General features: G+C 31.3%; 4 protein-coding genes across 5 annotated transcripts; 2 read left to right on the forward strand and 2 right to left on the reverse strand.

The window, feature by feature from the left end:
- Window positions 1-268: 268 nt before the first annotated feature.
- On the reverse strand, window positions 269-8,886 carry LOC130452736 (85/88 kDa calcium-independent phospholipase A2). Of its 2 annotated transcripts, none has more exons than XM_056792157.1 (12): window positions 8,437-8,886; window positions 8,002-8,209; window positions 6,591-6,681; window positions 6,186-6,488; window positions 5,761-6,134; window positions 4,951-5,141; window positions 4,758-4,882; window positions 3,066-3,312; window positions 2,786-3,005; window positions 2,343-2,471; window positions 1,864-2,131; window positions 269-1,805 (listed from the first exon to the last, which is right to left on the reverse strand). In XM_056792157.1, the coding sequence occupies exons 1-12, from the start codon at window positions 8,456-8,458 to the stop codon at window positions 1,587-1,589; spliced, it is 2,397 nt and encodes a 798-aa protein (XP_056648135.1). In that variant the 5' UTR covers window positions 8,459-8,886; the 3' UTR covers window positions 269-1,586. The 2 variants fall into 2 exon arrangements, with proteins under 2 accessions (XP_056648135.1, XP_056648143.1); XM_056792165.1 differs by lacking the exons at window positions 8,002-8,209; window positions 8,437-8,886 and adding exons at window positions 7,305-7,325; window positions 7,387-7,835.
- Window positions 8,695-13,176, forward strand: LOC130452754 (eukaryotic translation initiation factor 3 subunit L). The gene is made up of 4 exons (XM_056792177.1): window positions 8,695-9,073; window positions 9,360-9,620; window positions 11,691-12,908; window positions 12,991-13,176. The coding sequence occupies exons 1-4, from the start codon at window positions 9,038-9,040 to the stop codon at window positions 13,123-13,125; spliced, it is 1,650 nt and encodes a 549-aa protein (XP_056648155.1). The 5' UTR covers window positions 8,695-9,037; the 3' UTR covers window positions 13,126-13,176.
- Window positions 13,177-13,849: 673 nt separating this feature from the next.
- On the forward strand, window positions 13,850-17,937 carry LOC130440736 (pentatricopeptide repeat-containing protein 1, mitochondrial). The gene is made up of 7 exons (XM_056774050.1): window positions 13,850-14,632; window positions 14,684-14,974; window positions 15,030-15,296; window positions 15,811-16,217; window positions 16,270-16,400; window positions 16,455-16,629; window positions 17,662-17,937. The coding sequence occupies exons 1-7, from the start codon at window positions 14,188-14,190 to the stop codon at window positions 17,884-17,886; spliced, it is 1,941 nt and encodes a 646-aa protein (XP_056630028.1). The 5' UTR covers window positions 13,850-14,187; the 3' UTR covers window positions 17,887-17,937.
- A 285-nt stretch (window positions 17,938-18,222) lies between these two features.
- On the reverse strand, window positions 18,223-21,973 carry LOC130440745 (cyclin-dependent kinase 9). Its single transcript, XM_056774062.1, has 5 exons — window positions 21,575-21,973; window positions 21,417-21,501; window positions 20,976-21,352; window positions 19,581-19,851; window positions 18,223-19,442 (listed from the first exon to the last, which is right to left on the reverse strand). Exons 1-5 carry the CDS (start codon window positions 21,748-21,750, stop codon window positions 19,149-19,151), a joined length of 1,203 nt encoding a protein of 400 aa, XP_056630040.1. The 5' UTR covers window positions 21,751-21,973; the 3' UTR covers window positions 18,223-19,148.
- Window positions 21,974-22,040: the final 67 nt, after the last annotated feature.

The following is a 22,040-nucleotide window of genomic DNA, read 5'->3' on the forward strand; positions in this document are numbered from 1 at the left end:
ATTAATTAAATATTATTTGTCACGGAGAAGTGATTACCATGATTTATCAGACGTATTCCGGTATTTAACTGTTTTAAAAACTTTTTTTTAATCAGTCTAGACCTAAAATAAAGACTGTTTAGCAACAAAATATCGGATTATGTACTGGAAAAAATAACAACGCGTCAACGGTGTAAAACATCTGTCATACTATGAAAACTTTGTCATTTATGTATGACTAAGTACCTGAAAAGAGGAAAGGTCATATTTGTTCGAATAAAAATTCATATTTACAATGAAAACAATTTATTAAATAATAAATTAATAACAATGATAATATATGTATAATCTATATATTTCTTGTAACATCAATGACTAGGAATGAAAAGTACCAATACAGTACTCTGCACAAAATAATGTATAAAATACATATGATATTGTTTACTCTAAATCAGAAAGGGGTATTTTCAAGCACAATTATAAAGTTGTCAATCAACTTCTGAAACATATCGAATCATTGTTGAAGTTCCTTCTTCAACGATTTAACAATTATTAAAACCAATGCAAATATGTACGTTTCGACCATTCTCGATCAATTTCTCTCACTCCAATGTACACTTTTATACATGTATGTATATATTCATCGTTTTATGGCAAACAATCCATGAGGTAAGGAATCTACATACTAAATCTTAAATTGTGGAGGTAAACAGCTTTTGAGAAATAAATTTTCGAAAATGCGTGTTTTCCAACTTTTCCACTCGTTTAAGATCTTATTTTGTATTGTGTCTTGCATGGTGTGTCCAATATTGCCATTAATAATTTAGGGGTCGAATTATGCCATTTTTTTATTGTATTACGCCCCCTAAATATGACAATTTATAAAAATTATAGTTTTAATTAATGAAATTTTCTCAAGAATACCATTAAAGTTATGAATATATGTTCATTTTGACTCTATGAAAACATTGTATATCATTGTATCTATAACATTATATACACCGAGTTGTTGACAGTGACTTGTAATTAATGTACTAATGTAATTGGAGGTGAGTAACGACAATATTAGACTACTATAAATTGTTATGGAAAATATACCAGTGATTTGAAGATTTACTAAACATACGAATCTTGTGTGCAGTGTACTGTTCAAGGACATTAAATAACAAAATGGGAACATGTGTTATGATACTTTGTAGAAATATCACAAAAAATAGTGTTTCGGAATGGTAACTATTGTCATAATATAGTCAAGAATGCCAAAATATAAAGCAGTAGAAATAGAGGCGTATCAGATAGACTGATCAGGTTTACAAAAACTTACAAACAATGAATGTTAGAAGATGGGAAAGAAAAGATCAATTTGGAGGCGAATTTACAAAAAGACCAAGGCTCACGCCAAGCTGTAGTGTTAGTTGGTGAGGATATTTAGAGAAGACTAAGACTCAAACCTAACCTAACTAATTGGTAAGGTAAAAAGAAATATTTAGCTACCAGTGAAGACAAAAACAGATTTTTAAGAGAAACATGTAACCAAAATAAGACATCATGGAATATATTATGTTAATAGAGATAACTTTTCACTAAGCAATATAATGTGTACTAATTTAATCTCTATTTAAAATATCAGCCAGTTCTCTAACTACGCTCAAATTTTCATACATGTACGCTTTAGTCTCCCAAAGCATTCTGACTAGTTTCTCATCTCCTTTCTCATCCATACAAATTTCTTCGGACATTTGCGGAGAAAATCTAAAATATGGAACACCAATTGAAGAACACCAAGCTCTAGCTCTGTCTACTACTCGACCATCACTTGCAGTTGCCTAAAATATAAATCATTAATAAATTAATAACAAAAATGTGAGAAAATAATTTTTTTACCTGATCCACAAGCAACGATCCAAGAAACGATATACCTATCATTAATTTAGCACTATTCCAAATACTGTCCGGTTTATATACATCAATACTTTTGACTTGTGTTACCGGAATCAGACCGGTACCGAGACTAACGACTACGTTTACTGGACAAGCCTCGCTTTCTCTTCTTTTCGCTTTTAAAGCCAAGGTATGTTCGTGAATTTCAGATAGAGCGTCCAAAGTTGGATTGTTAGAGATCAGTCCACCATCTAAGAACCGTCCAAATGCTCTAAAAACGATTTATTTGTATATTTGATAGTAAAAAAAAATAATTAGCTACTGTACATCCAAAAAAGTACGAATCTGTTTATTGTATATAGTTTTTAGTGATTATTGTATTAAAATAAAATAATTAGTAAGTTTTGATGGCTCTATATTGGTAATAAGTATCAATATGGAAGGTGATATTGGAATAGAAGAAAAATTTTTTTGAAACATACCTAAAGTATGTAGGAGCCGCCCCAGTGGCTCTACCCACTTCCCATATGAGTTGTTTATCTGGTGGATCTGGTAATTCATAACGAGAATCGTGAGTTACTTCTAAAATATCATTAGGACTGGTGTAACTCCTAAAAAACATGATAATTCGTAAAAAGAATCATGAGCCACTTCTAAAATATGATTAGGACTTGTTTAAGTAAATTGTATACATAGTCTTCTCTTTTCCTTAGACTTTTTAGTTAAAGATATTGGATGTGAGTCCTGTTCCATTTTTTACAGTTTTCTAATATTTGCCCTATACAAACCCAAGATCATTTTAAAATGCCACAAGACTGTCTTATATTTAAACATTTTTACTAATCCTAAATAAAATCCTATGAATAGTTTGTATAATTCAGTATAAAATTTCTAAACTATGACTAAAATTAGAAAAAAAAAATACCTGAACAGGTGTAATTCCACTGGTTTCCTATCAGCTAAAACTCCAGTTACCATAACTCTGGGGTGTTTAATACTGGACATAACGGTATCGGTACCGAAAGTATCTTTCAATATATTCTCAAGACATTCACTTGAATACGGTCGAATGCCAACAAAAACTTGTTCTTTCAAAAGGAAATAGAGACAGAGACATTCTTTCATCGTTTTTCCAGTAGCGATCGCTAAATGAAATTAAAAATAAATTAAATACTATTAAATAAAATAATTTAAAAATCATGTACCTAACGCTAAAATACCTCCAGTACTAGTTCCCGCTATCCAATCAAAACAATTTTTAATAGGCCTTTCCAAAACCCTCTCAAGTTCTAATAACATTTGTATCAGAATTAATCCTCTGATACCACCGCCATCCAAACACAGTAATCTACCATTTTTTGGAAAACTGTTTTTATGTTTTTTAGTTGCCACTTCCATACCTGCGACCGATAACATTGCGTTCAATACATCCCTGTTTGTCGCACCATTAACCTAAAAATAATAAGATGTATGAACCTATGGTTTAATCCTTTCAGTACCAATTGGTTTATTTAGGTCTTTTGGAAACCCTGGACATATTTGTCCTACCTTGTATTTATGGCTAACTAAAAAAAATGAAGGCAGTATACAATCCTCAGGTCACCTTATGGTAACAATCCCGACGGAAATCTTACTGACCCTCAAAAGAAATCTCAACGATATACCAGCTGCTTCCAGGAGTTGTTGAATGGGGACACCCCCATCTCAACTGAAGCAACCGTTAGCATTAATGACGACTAGAGCAGTGATTAAATGGACCCTCAGACAAGAGAGGAAATCCTTCGCAGTATCAAAAAGCTGAAACACAACAAGTCCCCCGGGGTAGATGACATTTCTAATTTGAATCACTGAAAAGATACCAAATGAGTGTAACATTGCAGGAAACTACCCTATCTACAATAAAGGAGATAAAATGATCTGTTCAAATTACAGTGGAATCGCTTTGCTGTATACAGCCCACAAAATACTTACCTGCTGCTTAAACCAAAAGCTGGTAGAGTACATAGAGAAAAAAGTAGGTAAGTAATCAGTGCGGTTTAAACCCGAACCGTTTCGCTGTTTATCACATATTTACGATCCGTCAGATCCTAGAGAAAATCTAAGAGTACCATCTTAGTGCGACAGTATCCTCAGAGACCAACTGTATTAGGATCTGGTGAGGTTTGGCTTCCCAAAGAAGCTGGTGCGTATGGTTAGAATGACAATGAGGAACGCCTCTGGCAAAGTGAAGGTATCGGTAACACAAGCTTGCGTCGACCTCCCAAACCACGTTTGAAGTCAGAGAACATCGCTTCCCTGTGTGCCACCAATTTAAATATCTTGAGGCCTTGATAACTGAAGACAACAAAAGTTGCAGCGGGGAATAGACTATTCTCAGCAGTCCAAAGAGCGTTCATGTTTAGGGGGATCTCACAAAGGTCAAAGCTCACAATTTAAAAGACAATAATCCGTCCCGTAGTCACATAAGGATGCGAAACATGGACTAATGAACAGATTTTGAACGGTGCGTGGAGGATCCGGAGGAATGCTGAGCTGAAGCAGATGTATGGCGAGCCAGATTTGGTGGTGTTCATCTGGAGGGCGCGTCTGAGGTAGCCGGGACACGTGGAGAGGACGCTTTCTAATCAATACCCTGGAAGACGGCGACTGAGAGGAAGACCGTGCAATTCACTGGTTGGAGTACGTTGAGGCGAACCTGATCCATTTACTAACCATGCTCAGAACAGAAATTATTGGTAGTTGATTGTTGAGCATGCTTAGTTGTCAAAGGACCGCAGCGTGCTGGTTAAAAAAACTGTGGATTGAACATATACATCCCATTGGTACTTAATATACTAATATAAATTCCCTCTAGGATTTTTTAAACATCTGCTGGGATAGGATTATATTATACTAACCTTTGGTGGAGCAACACCTTCATAAGTACCATTAGCATGACAACCCTCGGTACAACCAGCCATTTCTTTTATGCACCTTCTAGCACCAACAGCTGATAAATAATATAAAATCTTTGCTTCGTTTTCTACAAAATATATAAAGGGTAGTTTTTATGTAATAATTTATAAACGAAAAAAATTCGTAATTGCTCACCTGGTGTAATTAAATGTCTCGCTGTTTCTCCTTTGTTATTAAGTAGATCTAATTCAACTCCGAATATAATGAGAGCTTGAAGTATTGCTAAATTGTTTGTTTTAACAGCTAAATGTAACGGTCTGTTACCATCTTTATCGCCCAAATTAGCGTTGGCTTGTTTACTCAATAATGCAACTACACAATCCAAACTACAAATTTTTACATAATGTTTATTTAAAAAAAATCAAAATTTACAATTTTATAGATTATAATGAGACTTCTCCCGTGAGAAGATCTCCTCCACACCTTATTTTAGGTCTTTTGGCCAGTTTCTCCTGAATCTTCCCTGTATTGTCTAGCTTCTTAGTAATGGGCAACTAGCAATACTTCCATAAAACAGTGAGAAATGAGAGAGATATAGATAAGTTGGATTTTTTGGTAGGATAAAGTAAAAATTCTTCGGTATAAGTTACAACCCTCTGACGACCTTGATTTTGACATAATCTAACCTATTCTTCAAATAAAATTATTTTCGCTTTTCGTGGTCCTATTTCTATTGATTTAATGGTTGAAGTTGGCCCCGATATAGGAGTTGCTCCTCTGCAGGGCTGGAGTTATGGAGGTTGCGTGGGGTTGTGCTTGTAGTGAAAAGGAAGAAAAGCGAACGACCATTGGCAAGAAGAAAACGAGAAGGGAGCTTTGGTGTAAATAATAACGGCTCTTCTCGGTTTGGGGATATATTTTTTCTGTTTATTTTTACTTTAAATGGGGGGAGGGAGGATACAGCAGCGGCTGCATTATTTTTTTGGTTATAAAAACTAGTCTTACCGATTTCTTTCAACCATAATATGTAGAGCTGTTTTATTTTCGAAATTCAACGCGTCAATATGGCAATTAACATCGATCAACGCCTCTATGACTTGTCTAGAACTAGCCCAATGTAGCGGTGTGCCTCCATTCTTCATATCTTTATTATAAAAAGTATTTGGGTTACTTTGAACATAATGTGCAACATAACCAGGTTCTACTGTATCCTCATATTGATTTTCACCTTTAGTAGCAGTTATATTAACATCTGCTCCTGCTAAAAGCAAAGCTTTCACACATTCCGGTTTATCTGCTAGACATGCTAAGTGTAATGGAGTGAATCCCTTTTTATTACGACCGTTTAGGCAACGTAACGGTGTGCTTTGAGCTAATGCCTGAAATTTTATTCATTAGTATGATTATGTCGTTAAAATAATTCTACTTACAGAAACAATTTCTTTTGTAGTACTGGCAGCATAGTGGAAAACTGAGTTTAATTCGTAGTCCAAGTGTTCTAAAGAAGCGTTTGCGGCTACCATTAGTTGGATAGTTTTGATGTTTTGAGTCGTGATGGCAACCTGTAATGGTGACATACCAGTTTCATCATCGGTACTATTTAAAAAACCACTTATTTTTGCGTCGTTAAAAGAATCATAGAGAGCAAAGTATGCAGCTAGATGGGCTAAAGTCCAGCCTGGATGTTCCTGAAGAACATCGCAGATTTTTTGTAGACTGTGAATGTTACACATCTAAAATAAAAAATATCTAAATATATATATATATATCGAACAAATATAACTAAATTATAAAAGAAATGTTAAATGCGTATAACAATACAATAAAAAGCTTACTTCCTTGGCTACTTCTATAAATAGGGGTAATTTGTCCTTGTAAATTAAAAATCTTGTTTCCGCCAATTCTAAGTTAGGTGTTCGGAATAAACTAAAAACAACAGTTAGTATTTAACGAGAGGTTAGAGTATTCGAGCATTTCTCAACTATTTATTTCAATTATACACTCACATTTAATAATCTTAATAAAATATGGTGTAAAGCTATACACAAATTTGAAAAAAAAACTTCCAATACCAGAACAACCAAATTTAAAGGTTAAACTTCATCCTTAATTTTATTGACAGTTCCCTAGGACTAAAAACAAATTTCAAAGTTAAAACCCACGATACTTTTCACTTTTAGCCCCCTAAAACCAAAACAACCAAATTTAAAAGTCAAAATTCATCCTTGATTTTATTTATAGCCCCCTGAGGTCAGAACAACCAAAATTGGAAGTGAAAACCTATCCCAAATTTTATTTTCCAACCTTAATTTTATTTTTAGCCTCCTAAGACCAAAACAACCTAATTTAAAAGTCAGAATTCATCTTTACTTCTATTCATAACCCTCTAATATCGGAACAACCAAATTTAAAAGTTAAAATGCATGGCTACATAATATTTTTAACCCCCTAAAACCAAAACAATCAAATTGAAAGGTCAAAATCCATCCCAAACTATATTTTTAGCCCCATACGAAACAAATAATCAAATTTTAAAGTAAAAAACTCACCCTATATTTTATTTTAGTCCCCTAAAACCAAAACATCCAAATTTAAAAGTCAAAATTCAGCATGATCTTTATTTATACCCACCTAAGATCAGAACAACCAAATTTAAAAGTCAAAATCCATGTTAAATTGTACCTTTAGCCCCATAAGAAACAAATAACCAAATTTTAAAATCAAATCCACCCTACATTTTATTTTTAGCCCCCTAAAACCAAAACAACCAAATTTAAAATTCATCCTAAATTTCATTTTTAACTCCCTATAAGATACAGTAACATCTAAGTTAATGGTCAGTTATTTAAAATTATCAAAAAATATAATTGTAACAGATTTTTATTAAGAAATTGAATTGTTTCTAATAGATTCTATGAATACATTTCCCTAATATTATTAAGTACCATTTTCTTTAATAGTTGATAAATGGCCATCTTCATATCCATGAATCTATTTACAACTTTTTTATCAACATATTTCAAGCCTGTTGCTTAAGCTGGTTGAATTTTGTACAAGATACAGATTTAGTACAGCCTTGGCAACCTAAACACATCAAAAAGCTTAACACGGACAAGATCATTAAGTAATATAAATACCTAGTCCATGATTTTTGCATTGTAGCTATGCATAAAAAGGCCCAGCTGTTTAGAAATAAATAAAAGTCAATACCTATAAGTTGCAAGTGATGAACCCTGGAATATATACCTGAAAATCTGATGTAATGTTTCGGTAGTCGGTCTATGGAGCACAATTTCATAATGTGATTTTATCCCTTTGTCTTTTTCATTAATTGCAGGTGTATATAACACCAAACCATCTTCTCTACAATGGATTCCCCTAGATGTAAATAAATCAGGTCTTGTTTCAATTACTTTATTTGGTTGTGGTTCAAAGCTTAGGAAATTTCTTAAAACTGAAAAAAAAATGAGTCACTAGTCTTTTTAAATTAAATCCTAACATTGAATTAAAATTTAGTAAAAAAAATTTAATACGAATACAGAAAACATTGATTTATTAAAGGATATTATCAAATGTACTTCTTCACATAAATTTGTCTTGTTGTTTATTTTCTATAATATAATAAATAAAAGAAATAAATATCTATTTTATATATGTATGAAAAAAGTATTTATCAGTTACCATTTATTCCTGAAGCAAACATTATTTCTAATTACAAGGTTGTCAACATCATTAATGGAATCCTTTTTATAATAACACAGCGACGGAAATATTTCAAATTAAATGATAATAAAACATAATACTGATAATCTAAGGTCAAAATAAAATTTATTATCAAACTTTCGATTTTTTTGATATATAAATACTACAATTTGAATGATTCAGTGGGGGTTTTTTAAACAATCTTATTTAAGTATTATGCAAACATTGAAATGGAACATAGTCTAATTGGAAATCTAAACTAAAAATACATAGATAAAACGAAAGTACTGGGTAATATTTCAGCCACTATTAACTTGGCCACATTATTTGTAAATTAAAATCGTAATAGAAATCAAATGGAAACTAATAAGCGAATTAATTAAATAAGCATAAAACAATTTAATTATATAATGATTTGTAATATGTGTAATGTTAATTCATGGGTGCTGTCGTAAATCTTCTTCGTTTTCAAATCCTTCACTAACGTTGACATAACCTTTTTCCTTTTTTTCACAAATATTAATATCCACGCATAGGGTATATCAATTTAGTATTTTTTAGGGGTTAATACGATTTAATCATGTCAAAAGGATACAGAGATGAGGATTATGAACAGGTAACTAATTTTATTTAAATTCAAATATATGTAAAGAAAAAAATATCTTACCTACATGCTTTGCAGGTACTAATCCCATATCGTTATTTTTTCTTGACTTTATTCATATCAAAAATTTTTAAAAAATACCACAATATTTCAAATTTAGCATTGTTAAAAATGACATTGATATACAAAACTCGAGTGACTAGTGCACTTAGTAACAATAAAACAATAACACTTGATAGTGAAGTTTAATAAAAATATGTTAATCGTTCTATTACTTCATAATAAATAAAAACTTTAGGGGTATCAAGATTTTACGTATGAAGATGGATCATCTCATACAGGAGATCCGGCTTTGGATGAATACAGTAGACAGCACTTTAAAATGCCAGAAACTGTGAAAAACTTCTTGGTATACTTTCGTTATAATATTAACGAATGTTTCGTTTTCGAGCTACAAACTCTTTATGAACACACTTGGCCAAAACTTACTGAAGACTATTTTGAAAAGAGACCCTGGCCTGAGGAGTCAGAAGTTATTGCCATTATAGATAGTGATCCAGTGAGTATTAAAAATTTTAATAATATCCATATATTACCTGCCAAATCTTGAAATTTTTCCTTTATCTGATTCTGTCTGCTTGATAATTCATCATGTAGTTTTTCTTTGATTTTATTTTGTCTACTAGATAATTCATCTTTTAGTCTTTGTGCCATCCCTTCAGTTTTAACTTTAAGTTGATTTCTGTATTCCATATTTCAACAACAGAGTTAATGATGATACTAAACTTGATATAATATAAAGAGTTTATGAATTTATTATATTTATACTGATCAATAATGTGTTTAACCTATTTTCTTTTCCACAGGAAAAAAATCAATTTTTATTTACATTCAGTTGATTATCAGTTAATTCTTTGATTTAATTTTTGATTAGAACTGAAAAGACTTGAATCTTGGCTATATATTTTAATAATTGTGTTATAACGTGACAAAAAAGTTTGTGATATCACTATAGATTGAGGGGTAAATATGAATAGAAATCAGAGATACAAAAAAGTGGAATTGAGGGAAAATATTTTCCATTAGTGCCACTTTCATTGTGTAACCACTGATATAAAAGATGAATAAACAAGATTTCTAATAATCAAAACTACAGAACATTCTATTTTTTGACATAATCATGGCACTTATTCTGCTGTGCACTAAGTTTTTACTTGAATTTGGAGTTGATTGTCTGAGAATTGGAGAACATTGAGGTTAGGATTTTTGCAATATTTAGCAAAAATAATCTCCGTTAGTGCTACTTTCTTTGCATAAACGATATACAAGATAAATAAGCAAGATTCATAGTAATCAATACTGTACACCATCCCAATTTTTGATATAGTGACAGCACACATTCTGCCATACACTAACTTTTTATTCGAATTCAAATTATTGGGTTAGTTGGAGCATTTGTATATAGAGTTGATTGTCTAAAAACTGAAGAACTTTGAGGTTAGAATTTTTGCGAAGCAAAGTAAAGATAATCTCCGTTAGTGCCACTTTCATTGCATGAGCACTGGTAAAAGAGATAAATAAACAAGATTTCTAGTAATAAAAACTGAGTACCATTCTAGTTTTTGACATAGTCACATTCTGCTGTACTTTTACTCAGAATTTAAGATGGAAAGAACAACTAAAATTAGACTTGAAAGAAATGAAAATAGAAGCTGTAAACCCTTAATTGAAAATAAATAGAAAAATGGAGAAAAGTTGGTAGATAGATGCTATAAAATAAAGTTTCATTATCTCTTATCTTATATCTTCTATTGTTCTATCCACACTATTGAAGAAAGATAATGGAAATTAATGTGAAAATAACAAGTAGAATCAGACCTCAAGAAAATTGAAGTAAAACTGGTATTACTAAATGGAAAATATAAAATAATGGATAAACATTGGAACAAAGATGAATAAAAAGGATACTGCTATATAGAAGATGAAAGTTGAAACAAAAACATGAACATGTTCACTATAATAAATTGTTTATTGAGATTACATGAATAGCTTCAATTATTTTAGGAAGTATACACAAATTAAAAAATTTTCTTCAATTAATTTCATACTTGTAAGAGACCAAATTGTTTGAAACTAGTTATCCAAAGATTGGTAGTAATTTGAGTAGAAAAAACTTCTTTCAAAAAATCTCAACAATGTATCATTATATTTGATTTTGATCTGAAGTATTTTGAAATTAGTACTAAATGAAATGTTTTTAATGGAATTTTCAAGATCCATTTTGTTTAATCATCATAACAATATATCTATTCAATGATGTACAAAGAAATCCCAGACAGATAGTTAATGAAACAATAAAAAATACAATTTACTCTAAAAGAATATCATTAGAAAAAATATCAAATTAGTTCCACATTTAATTTTTAGTTTAATTTAAATGAAGTAAAAAACTTTGAAGTTAGAATTTTTGCAAAGCCTACCATATGGCAAATTTCGTTTCACTAGGAAGGTCTCTATGTAGATATTTGATCTGATCAAACCAAGGGTCCATTCCAATTATATATATATTTTTAATTAATGAATTTGATTGAATTGATATATCTTTATAGTTGAATTGTCTTTGTTTTAGGTATTTATGATATTATACAAAGAACTATACTTCCGTCACATTTACGCTCGCATTCAAGGAGGTCCAACTTTGGAACAACGGTTTAATTCCTTTTATAATTATTGTGATCTTTTCAACTACATTCTTAGTGCTGAAGAACCAGTACCACTTGAATTACCCGATTTGTGGCTATGGGAACTGATCGACGAATTTGTATATCAATTTCAATCGTTTGCGCAATACAGAGCTCGTTTGCAAAATAAAAAACAATTGGAGCTGGAGACTCTAAATTCCAATAATAAAGTTTGGAATGTACTTTGCGTTTTGAACGTTTTACATTCTTTGGTTGATAAGAGTAATATAAAACAGCAGCTGGAAGTGTACGCTAGTGGTGGTGATCCAGATTCAGTTTCTGGTGAATTTGGTAGTCACTCTCTATATAAAATGTTGGGGTATTTCTCTTTAGTAGGTCTATTACGACTTCACTCTCTATTAGGCGACTACTATCAAGCTATCAAAGTTTTGGAGAACATTGAAGTGCATAAGAAGTCTCAATATGCTCACATACCAGCTTGTCAAATATCAACATCTTATTATGTTGGATTTGCTTACATGATGATGCGGCGATATTCTGATGCAATCAGAACATTTTCTTCTATTCTTTTGTACATTCAACGTACCAAACAACTTTTCGCATCTAAAACCTATCAGCACGATCAAATTAACAAGCAAACTGATCAGATGTATCACCTATTGGCTATTTGCTTGGTATTACATCCTCAATGTGTCGATGAATCCATCCAGCAGACTTTAAGAGAAAAAAGTTATCATGAAAAAATGTACAAAATGCAATATGGAGATTTGCAGGAATTCGAAAACAGCTTCGTTTTTGCTTGTCCCAAATTTTTATCTCCTTATCCACCTCCAATAGATTCCATTTCTGGTGATTATTCTAAAGAGGCTATCCATCATCAAACTGCGGTGTTTATGGACGAAGTTGCCCAACAAAAAATGTTGCCTACCATAAGAAGTTATTTGAAATTGTACACGACTCTACCTTTAAGTAAATTAGCTACTTTTATGGCACAAAACAGTAGAAATAATGAGACAACTAGGGACTTGGATAAGGAAATTGAAACGTTACTTATACATTTACTATGTTTCAAGCATAAAATGAAGAATGTTGTATGGTCTAAAGGGGCTTCCGGTTTGGAAGGGAAATTCCAAAGTGGATCTGAGGTGAGGTTCAGTTAGTTCATAGTTAATTGAAGAGCAAATTTTTCGTATACATATTTGTTTATAATTAACAATTTTTTTATAGCTTGATTTTTATATTGACAACAACATGATCCATATTGCTGACACCAAAGTGGCACATAGATATGGAGATTTCTTCATCAGAAAAATTTTGAAATTTGAAGATATTAACAGGAAACTTCATCAATTGAAACTTTGAATTTTGCACTTGTAAATGACTTCAAAATTTTTAATAAAACATTCAACATTTTGTTTTTGCATTCCTTACCCCTTTTTACATGGATCAAATAATTTTTTAATTGAAAATACTAGAGATGGGAACAAATTCCGTAAAAATACATCTTGTCGGTCGTGAAAAATACCGTGATTTAATAACTGTCAATTATGGACTCGATAATATTGGTTGTCAGTTACTGAGTATCCAAATAGTATATTCTGAATGTTATTTTGATGTCCACGACATCGATAGCCAAGATGTGGCGTGGGATGATCTGTTAAAGCATAATGTTAATGGAAACATTCGCCAAAAACTATTTCGTTCAGCTGCATAATGATTTGTCAAAATCATCTGATGTCCATTTAAAAATGGCCCCCTTAGGGAAATAAAGGTTTTTATTGTAAGTTGCTGTGTGGTTTGTGAAGTTATTTGTTGAATTTCAGACCTTAATATTTTCACTTTTATTGCAAAAGTCATCGTCAAAGAGTTGCTACTTGATAAAAAGTGAAATTTCCTCTCGGAAATATGATTTTGTTTTTTTTTTCGACCACGTTGTGCTTTAAGTGGGTAAGCAGTAAATGTACAAAGCCATGTTTCCGGTAGAGAATTTTCATTTAGTAGAAACTCTATAAGAAGTCATTTTGCTATAAAACTGAAAATCACGAAGAAACAGACAACGGCCTTTACTTACCCCACGGCGGCCATTTTTAGCTAGGTATAAGTTGATTTTGACAATTAGTTAGATGGCTCAATCAAATGATTGCAGATCCTAACCCAGAACGAAATTTTTATCAGTTTTTGAACATCGCGATTCGTTTTCAGTGGAAACATTCGTGTGTTAGTATTAATACTATAGCAGAAAGTATTTTATTATTATTTATATTACTACGTTCACTTTCCGAATGATAGTGAACTGAATCTCGATTATTTCACATTCAAATCGTGATCTGATTAACCACACTATAACCTCAATTCCTTTACTTTTCAAAGATCCTCTACAGGTTATGTTTTTGTTGATAATATCCACATGATATAGTTAAAATAATGTTTAGACCTATTATTATCAGGTGTTTTAGAAACTCCTATACTTTCGACAATGTTGTAATAAAAAATTCGGTGCATACCTGTGTTGTAAAAAATGTTCAATCTACAGTTTTAAGTAAAAAATCAGAAAAATCTAATCTCATAGCAGAAAAACAACCCAGTACTTCGAGTGAGCAGCAATTTTTAGTGAGATTAAAAGCGGATCCGGATAAATTTGGAAATTTTGAATCAGAAACAGATCTTACTGAGGACGATATTAAAGAAGAAAAGCATTTTACCGAACAACCATTACCTTCACAGAGACTAAGTACAAAGAAATATGCAGATATAATTAAAGATTTGATAAGCAAAAGGAAAATTAAGGAAGCAATCGATGTCGTTGAAGTTCGGATGTTAAAACAGGATAGAGTTAAACCAGAAAACTACATTTACAATTTACTTTTAGGTATGTATCAGTTATAATGAATTTGTTTTATTATTTTCAATATTATATCAGGTGCATGTGGAAGAGTTGGTTATACAAAAAAAGCTTTTATGCTTTATAACGATATGAAAAAACGTGGATTAAAAGTCACGGCAGGGACTTATACAGCTCTTTTTAATGCTTGCGCCAATAGTCCTTGGCCCACAACCGATGGGTTAACTAGAGCTACACATTTACGCAATATTATGATTGAAAAAGGTTACCAACCAAATGACACAAATTATAATGCCATGATTAAAGCTTTTGGAAGATGTGGTGATCATTCAATGGCTTTTTCTCTTGTAGACGAAATGATTACAAAAGGTAATTCTATAAATATATTAAAAATAACAACTGCATATTTGATTTTTATTTTTAGGAATATCTGTTAAAGATGATACAATAAATTTCTTATTGCAAGCTTGTATAGCAGATAAGGAAGCAGGGTTCAGACATGCCTTGCTTATTTGGAGAAAGCTTATAGACAAAAATATAAAGCCAAGTATTTACACTTATAATTTATTGTTGAGATGTGTTAGGGACTGTGGTTTAGGGGATTCTGATGTTACTAAAAATGTTATTGATACTATATGTAAACAGGAGAAATTATTAGAAGCTTCTGATATTAAATCCATCGATACAAACGGTAAGAAATAAATTTTTTTAGAGCAGGAATACAAAGTATTTTATGTAGCATAAAAATATTTGTATAGAATTCCTCAATTAAATTGATTCTTACTTCATTAATTGAGAATTCTGTTTATTATAAATGGAATCAATAAATATCAAAATAAGAATGTGTACAAATTGAAGCATCTTTTCAACTTTTGAATCAAGAATTTTTTAATTTGATTGTACCCATTGTACCATTCCACTTGGGTTTATGATTATAACGCTTTAGATTAAGTGGAACGGGAAATATCGTGGCAGTGAACATCATTGTTGGAATACTTAGTACAATGGCTTCAACCTCACTTTCAATTTGAGTTTATAAAACTTACTAAAGCACATGGTATCAAGCTTGTGCAGACTGCTGCTAAAATCTCAGTTCAGTCTCATTTTATTGGAGTTACGAGTTCACAAGTGAAAATAATATGAGTTTTGGTCGTTTTCTGAATTGCAAACATGTTATGTGTCTTGATTACACATTTAAATTCCAGGTGCTTCTTCGGATGATTCGAGTATCGAATCCAATAAAACCGATTGTAACATCGATCGAACAAGTTCGAATATAGAATCAAGTTTAGATACTTTAAATTCGAGACCGAATCTGCTCGCTACCGTACCAAATTTAGGAAATATAATAAGTTTATCGGAAATAACGCAGCCCGAACATCGCCTCTTACTTATAGGGGGATGTAAAGAATTTTTAGAAAATATGAAAAGCCGCGAATGTAAACCGGATATAAAGACATTCACCCAATTATTAGACTGTATACCGAGTTCTCTAGCATCAGAAAAAGAGTTACTGAACGTTATGAAAAAAGAAGGTGTCAAACCCGATATTGATTTTTATAATATGTTAATAAAGAAGAGAAGTATGAGATTTGATTATGAGAACGCAAAGGTAGGTAGTTTTATAGTAATAAAAAAAATAATTTCGTATTTTATAATTTCAGGAAGTATTAAAATTAATCAATAAAGCTCATTATAGACCAGATTTAATAACTTACGGAGTTTTAGCTCTAGGATGTCGAAATAAAAACGAATGCATAGAACTTGTGTCGAATATGAAAGAAGCCTGTTATACGTGAGTTTATCGATAATTTTTCTATGATGTTTCTACAAAATTTCCTCATTTCAGTTTAAATATCGAAATACTGGGCGCCATGTTGAGTCAAGCTTGTCATCATTTGAATTTTAATTACGTAATACATGTTATGGAATTATGTGTAACTGAAAATATTTCACCTAACAAAAAGTTTATGGAAACCTTGGAGATATTTAGAAAACGAATTAAATATATGAGAAAAGATCAGGTAAATTATTGAAATAGGTAATATTCAAGTCAATTTTAACTTTCATATTCAGTTTCCCGAGGATTTTTCGAATCGAATGATTTTTGTCGCATCTTAATCCGTCTTCTTCTTCTTCTCTCATTTCCTTATCCGTTACCTATTAACAAGGGTATTCTTATCTTGTTTACTACGTTTCTAAACAGATCAACAGATGGCATTCCAAACCACTGATGTAGGTTGTGCAACCATGATTGCAGTCTTCTCCCTAGTCCCCTCGTACTACACACGACTATCCATGCCTAGGACAATTAACTGCAAAAGACATGTCTTAGTATGTGGTCAAAATACTCCAGTTTTTTTTTACTGTAAAGATGTAAGGAATTGGCCCTTTGTCCCTATTTAATCCAACAATTTATTATTGGATATATTTTTTAACAATTTAATATTTATGTCATGACAATACTCGATTTTTCGGTCCGTCCATATTTCAAATGAGCTATGTGCTCTTTAAACCGGACATTAACGAATCTCTTAGTCTGCCCAATATACTTCCAGTCAAAATCATCACAACTAATTTCATATATACCTCTCAAATTTTGTATTTTATCTTTAGGATTGCCCAACAAATGTTTTAATGTATTGTTGGATTTATAAACCAATTTAAAACCCACTCTACTAAATATTCCTTCCAATCCTTTTGTATAAAGAAGATTGAAAGGGTATCAGAGCAAATTTGTACCAGGGAATGGAGACTGGTCATATTATGTCAAATTCTAACCTATTATTATTCCTACTCACTATCTAAAAATGGTAACTGTCCATTATTTCCCATTTCATGACTTTATAGATGGATATTTTGAGTTGGGCGATTCTACAAACCGAAAGTTAATATCTGAAGAACCAAACCTAAAGAAGAAATTCACTTTTCACATCATGATAATGGGGATTTTATGGTGAAAGAGTTTAATGGGGAGAACTGTTTCAAATATTTTTATAAAATAATCAAATTAAAGTTGTTTTTATATTATTAAAATTTAAATATATATGTTGTAGCCACTTACATCATCATTCATAAAAGATGTTGTGAATTTCAAAATTCGATATAAAAAATGGACCACAGAGGTTGAAATGGACGAATCTGAAAACGCACATCCTTGGCAACAATTTAGGGAAACTAACAGTAATCAGTACAGATTTAAACCGAAAGATACTGCTAGGTTTAAAGCGAGACATACGTCGCGGTTCAAAGTTAAAACATCCACCAAGAAGAGATACTAATTTGTTACTTTTTTAGTTAATATTCTAATCAAAATACAATTTTTTCAAATTTGTAGTTGTTTTGATAAAATTACCTCTAAAACACCATAGTGGCTACTGTAGAGAACAGAAATAAGTTAGCCGATTGCTTTATGGGTGATGGAGCCTTGGCGTCAGTTATTTCTGAAGGATTTTTTTGGTCTAAGCTACACCAATCAAATTTTTATACAAGTAGATGTTCACACCCTCTAATTTAATTTATCGACGCGCCAGTTTTTATTGATGCTACTAAATCCATGTACTCACCATAACTACATGGATTAATTTACCATCTTGTATACTGAATGATAAATGATAGTTTTTATAAAAACGAATTTATTTTCTTGTTTAAATATTAACAATTTTTGACAATATCACTTTTTCTATCAGTAATTTTACCGAAAAATGTGATTTACATTAAGACAAAATATGTACAAAAATTATTGTAAAAATATCGATTATTTATATTCTACAACAATTGAATCATTCTAATAAATACAAGGCAGAAAATTTGATAAGTACTGATACATAATGAAGATTTGTAAACATACAAATGAATACAGCAAAATAAAATTGCACATAAATCATTAGAAATAAAAATACAGTGAAATCTGGTTAAATGGGACCCATAAAAGTCTATTATTAAGACTTTCACTTTTTTTATAAAAAATCATGGTACTTTTTACATCTAGTTAAATGTAATTTGGTTTTTAGTCTTTTTTTTTTAGATTTGTACCTCTATATTTGGGTATGTTGTTTCGACTTATTTAATAAAGTGTATAACATGTCAGCCAGAAGAAGAAATGAACCTTCTATTGGATTATGATGGTGAAAAATTATGTGATCAACTAAATTTCTGCATTTCGGAAGAGCTCAATAATATAAACCGTTTCTACATATTCTTTTTTTTGGATAAAAGAAGATTGTGAAAAAAATTCAATGAAAATTTTTAAATATCAGCCAATGGAAGCTTCTTTCGGATGATGTTTGTGAAAAATTATATGATTTCTGCATTTCGGAAGAGCTCAATACTACGAATAAAGATAAAAGTGTGTCTTTTAAAAATAAATCCAATTACAGTAAAACTTGCGGTTGTTAATCCATATCAACATCGGAAGACCTTATATACAACTAAACATAAAATTAATTCAAATGTATTTACCAGGAAAAAAATCATTGATCAATTCGAATATGCACTCATTGTTATATAATTATCCGCTTTCACGAATAAATTTATTGGGTTATTAAAAAACTCTGTCTTGATAGCCGCTGTCTTGCACAGCAGAACTGGTGGGCCTTGGCATTGAATGATGTCTCATCTGTGTAGCCCTCCTTGGTGGTGCTAAAAATTCAAACATACTCTGTGTATGATTCGCCAACATTTTACCTAAATCACAGGGCATTGGATCAGTCCAGAAAAAGTCATGATTAAGGGCGGTGTCTGAATCGGCTCTCTTAGATGGATCTAACACCAGGAGTTTGTCCAAAAGATCACAAGCATACGGATCTTTTAGGTAAGGAGTGAGACGCTCTTTTACCTGAAGAATACATAATACAAAAAAAGTGAAAGATGAAATTTTGTATATAATAGAATTGAAAATAGACAAATCACTCCAAAATTATAAAAATATTATCTTCAAAAAGAGACTATGGAATACATTAAAAAATTTACTTACTTTCCTCTTTTGTTTCTGTGGTAGTTCCATTTTTTTATATAACTCTAAATTCTCAACTCCGGGCCAAACTAGCGGAGTTATTGAACCACAAAGTTGTGAAATTAGTGTTAGTTGCTGTTGTTCGCTATTCCCTTGCATAATAGGGGATCGAGTCCACATTTCGGCCATTATACAACCAGCTCCCCAGAGATCTACAGGAGGACCATAATTTCTTTCTCCTAGAAGCAACTCCGGTGGTCTATACCATAGTGTTACAACACGATTTGTAAACCTGAAATAGAATAATGGAGTGACTGTTAGTGTAGTGGTAATGTAAATAGTGTGTTCAGTACTTGGGATAATTGATTATATTTTGCTTATTAATTGAATATTATTCATTCTAGCGATAGTACTTCTCAATTCTCTTCTCGTTTAATAATTAAGTCAAAATATTAATCCAGGAATTGGAAATGATTGAACATATCAAAATATTTTTTATTACAAGAAACACAACGTTAATTTGATGAGAATATAATGGAAATGTGTGAAATTTTAATAGAAAACACGTTTCCATTGAAAATAGTCTATTCATTGCTAGTATTATTTTATTGATAGTTTCTGAAATCCATTAGAACGAGTTTATTGATCTATTTTAGTCAGTTACAACAGTCAAATGCTGAAAATCTTGCATCCAGCTTCAATGACGATCCACAAGCAAGAAAAATTCTATAATGACTAAAATAGGACAAAATATGCAAAGCTTCACTGGCCCCACCATAGAAAAGGTTAGAAATGAAGTTTTTGTATTGAACTACTTCAAATATATTTTGCTGATAAAATCTCAAATTAGCAAAAGATTATTTAGTAATAAAATTTTATGGTTTATTAAACCTGTAAATTTGGACAAAGAAAAAAAACTTTCAAGATAGCACTATAGACGAACTTTCTGCTAAGACAAACATAGATGGGCCTACTGTCTATTTTACCAAACAACTTCTCCATTTAAATAAGTAAGGAATTCAACTAGTGACTGGAATTTTAACTGGACACTCTTCTAGACACCACCTCCACACTATGGGCATCACAGACGACCCATAGTGCCGCTGTGAATGGAAGAGGTAGAAACTACATCATTGGTGAGTGTCCCACACTAACATGGGAGCGGTCCAAATACTTGGAGATACCTCACAGCTTATCTAATGACATCAAAAGTGCCTGATTAGCTTTGGTAATTTGAAGTAGGTATGTCAGAAGGCCTAGATGTACTGTACCAACATGAATTAGTTACAAAGTTACTTAATGTTTAGGGCCAGAGTACAATGCTGTGACAAATCTAAGAATGTATTAGTTGAATAAGCTTAAAATAATTGTTTTTTCCTTTTTTTTCAAAATTTATAAAAAAAATATGTTACTCACCTATTTGGCATGCCATTTTTATTAGTACTAAAAGCCCTTGCTAACCCAAAATCAGCTAATTTTAAAACGCCATTTTTTGTTATTAACACATTAGCTGCTTTCATGTCCCTATGGAGTATTTTATTGCTATGGATATAGTAAAGTCCGTTTAATAGTTGTTGAACTACTTTTTTAATCTCACCTAAACTGAATTTAACATTAACATTTGATAATAAACCAGCTAAATCATGTTCGCAGAAATCAAAAACTAAGTAAAATGTTGATCTATATCTATTGTGCTGTGATGCTTGAGTTCGGCAGATTTCTATGAGATTTACAACATTTTCATGTTTAAGAAGCTGGAGGATTCTTATTTCACGTAAAGCAGTAATAGGAAACTAAAAATAAAACAAAGTTAAGATAAAATAGGGAATGTTTTCATTTTTTTTTTTTCAATTTTACCCCCTCTTTTTCATTATCCATTAGAACTTTCTTCATAGCTACAAATTTCTTAGGGTTGCTTTTATCTCTAGCTTTAAATACTTCCCTAAAATTAAGCATTTATCACTGGTCTGTTAAAGAAGAGACATTTTATCAGTAGTAAAGTTTGAGGTACTAACCCGAATGTTCCTTGACCTATTTTGGCAACTTTTTCGTATTTAAAAGTTAAATCGCAGTAAGGAAAGTTAAAATCCTCAATATATCTTTCTTTATCCCTCATATTCATTACAGTAGAATGAGGATGACTAGAAGAGCTTGAATGATTCGTTTCACGTTCTCTATTATTATTCTGCATTTTTAATAAATTTTTTATAACAGCCTAAAGTCTTTTTCTATAGTCTTTAATTGTAAGTTTTATTAAATATACTCATTTTAACCCAAAACATTAAATTTTTTCTCAATGTTTAACTTCACAACATAACCAGACTCTTCGGCAATTTATCTGTCAATGTCAATATTGTATAAAAACTTCTGTTTCGGAGGTCAGCTGCTCATTGGAAGAATAGGTACCAGCACGATATATCTATAATTTGGGAGTATTAAATCTAATTTTTCTAATAATTTTAGACTAAATTTTTATTGTGA

The sequence above is a fragment of the Diorhabda sublineata genome, chromosome 1, assembly GCF_026230105.1.
Source record: "Diorhabda sublineata isolate icDioSubl1.1 chromosome 1, icDioSubl1.1, whole genome shotgun sequence".
Taxonomy (NCBI): domain Eukaryota; kingdom Metazoa; phylum Arthropoda; class Insecta; order Coleoptera; family Chrysomelidae; genus Diorhabda; species Diorhabda sublineata.

What these genes read in the sequence shown, in the direction of transcription:
- LOC130452736 (XM_056792157.1), bottom strand. Translation starts at nt 8,458, where the DNA reads ATGTTTGCTTCAGGAATAAATG. An exon ending in GTTTGCTTCAGGAATAAATG is followed by an intron (nt 8,210 to 8,436) that starts GTAACTGATAAA and finishes TTTTTTTTTCAG; the next exon opens with TTTTAAGAAATTTCCTAAGC. An exon ending in CTACAAAAGAAATTGTTTCT is followed by an intron (nt 6,135 to 6,185) that starts GTAAGTAGAATT and finishes ATAAAATTTCAG; the next exon opens with GCATTAGCTCAAAGCACACC.
- LOC130452754 (XM_056792177.1), top strand. Translation starts at nt 9,038, where the DNA reads ATGTCAAAAGGATACAGAGATGAGGATTATGAACAG. An exon ending in CCATTATAGATAGTGATCCA is followed by an intron (nt 9,621 to 11,690) that starts GTGAGTATTAAA and finishes TCTTTGTTTTAG; the next exon opens with GTATTTATGATATTATACAA. An exon ending in AATTCCAAAGTGGATCTGAG is followed by an intron (nt 12,909 to 12,990) that starts GTGAGGTTCAGT and finishes ATTTTTTTATAG; the next exon opens with CTTGATTTTTATATTGACAA.
- LOC130440736 (XM_056774050.1), top strand. Translation starts at nt 14,188, where the DNA reads ATGTTTAGACCTATTATTATCAGGTGTTTTAGAAACTCCTATACTTTC. An exon ending in TAAATCCATCGATACAAACG is followed by an intron (nt 15,297 to 15,810) that starts GTAAGAAATAAA and finishes TTTAAATTCCAG; the next exon opens with GTGCTTCTTCGGATGATTCG. An exon ending in TTGATTATGAGAACGCAAAG is followed by an intron (nt 16,218 to 16,269) that starts GTAGGTAGTTTT and finishes TTATAATTTCAG; the next exon opens with GAAGTATTAAAATTAATCAA.
- LOC130440745 (XM_056774062.1), bottom strand. Translation starts at nt 21,750, where the DNA reads ATGCAGAATAATAATAGAGAACGTGAAACGAATCATTCAAGCTCTTCT. An exon ending in ATAGGTCAAGGAACATTCGG is followed by an intron (nt 21,502 to 21,574) that starts GTTAGTACCTCA and finishes GCTTAATTTTAG; the next exon opens with GGAAGTATTTAAAGCTAGAG. An exon ending in TGGATAATGAAAAAGAGGGG is followed by an intron (nt 21,353 to 21,416) that starts GTAAAATTGAAA and finishes TTTTATTTTTAG; the next exon opens with TTTCCTATTACTGCTTTACG.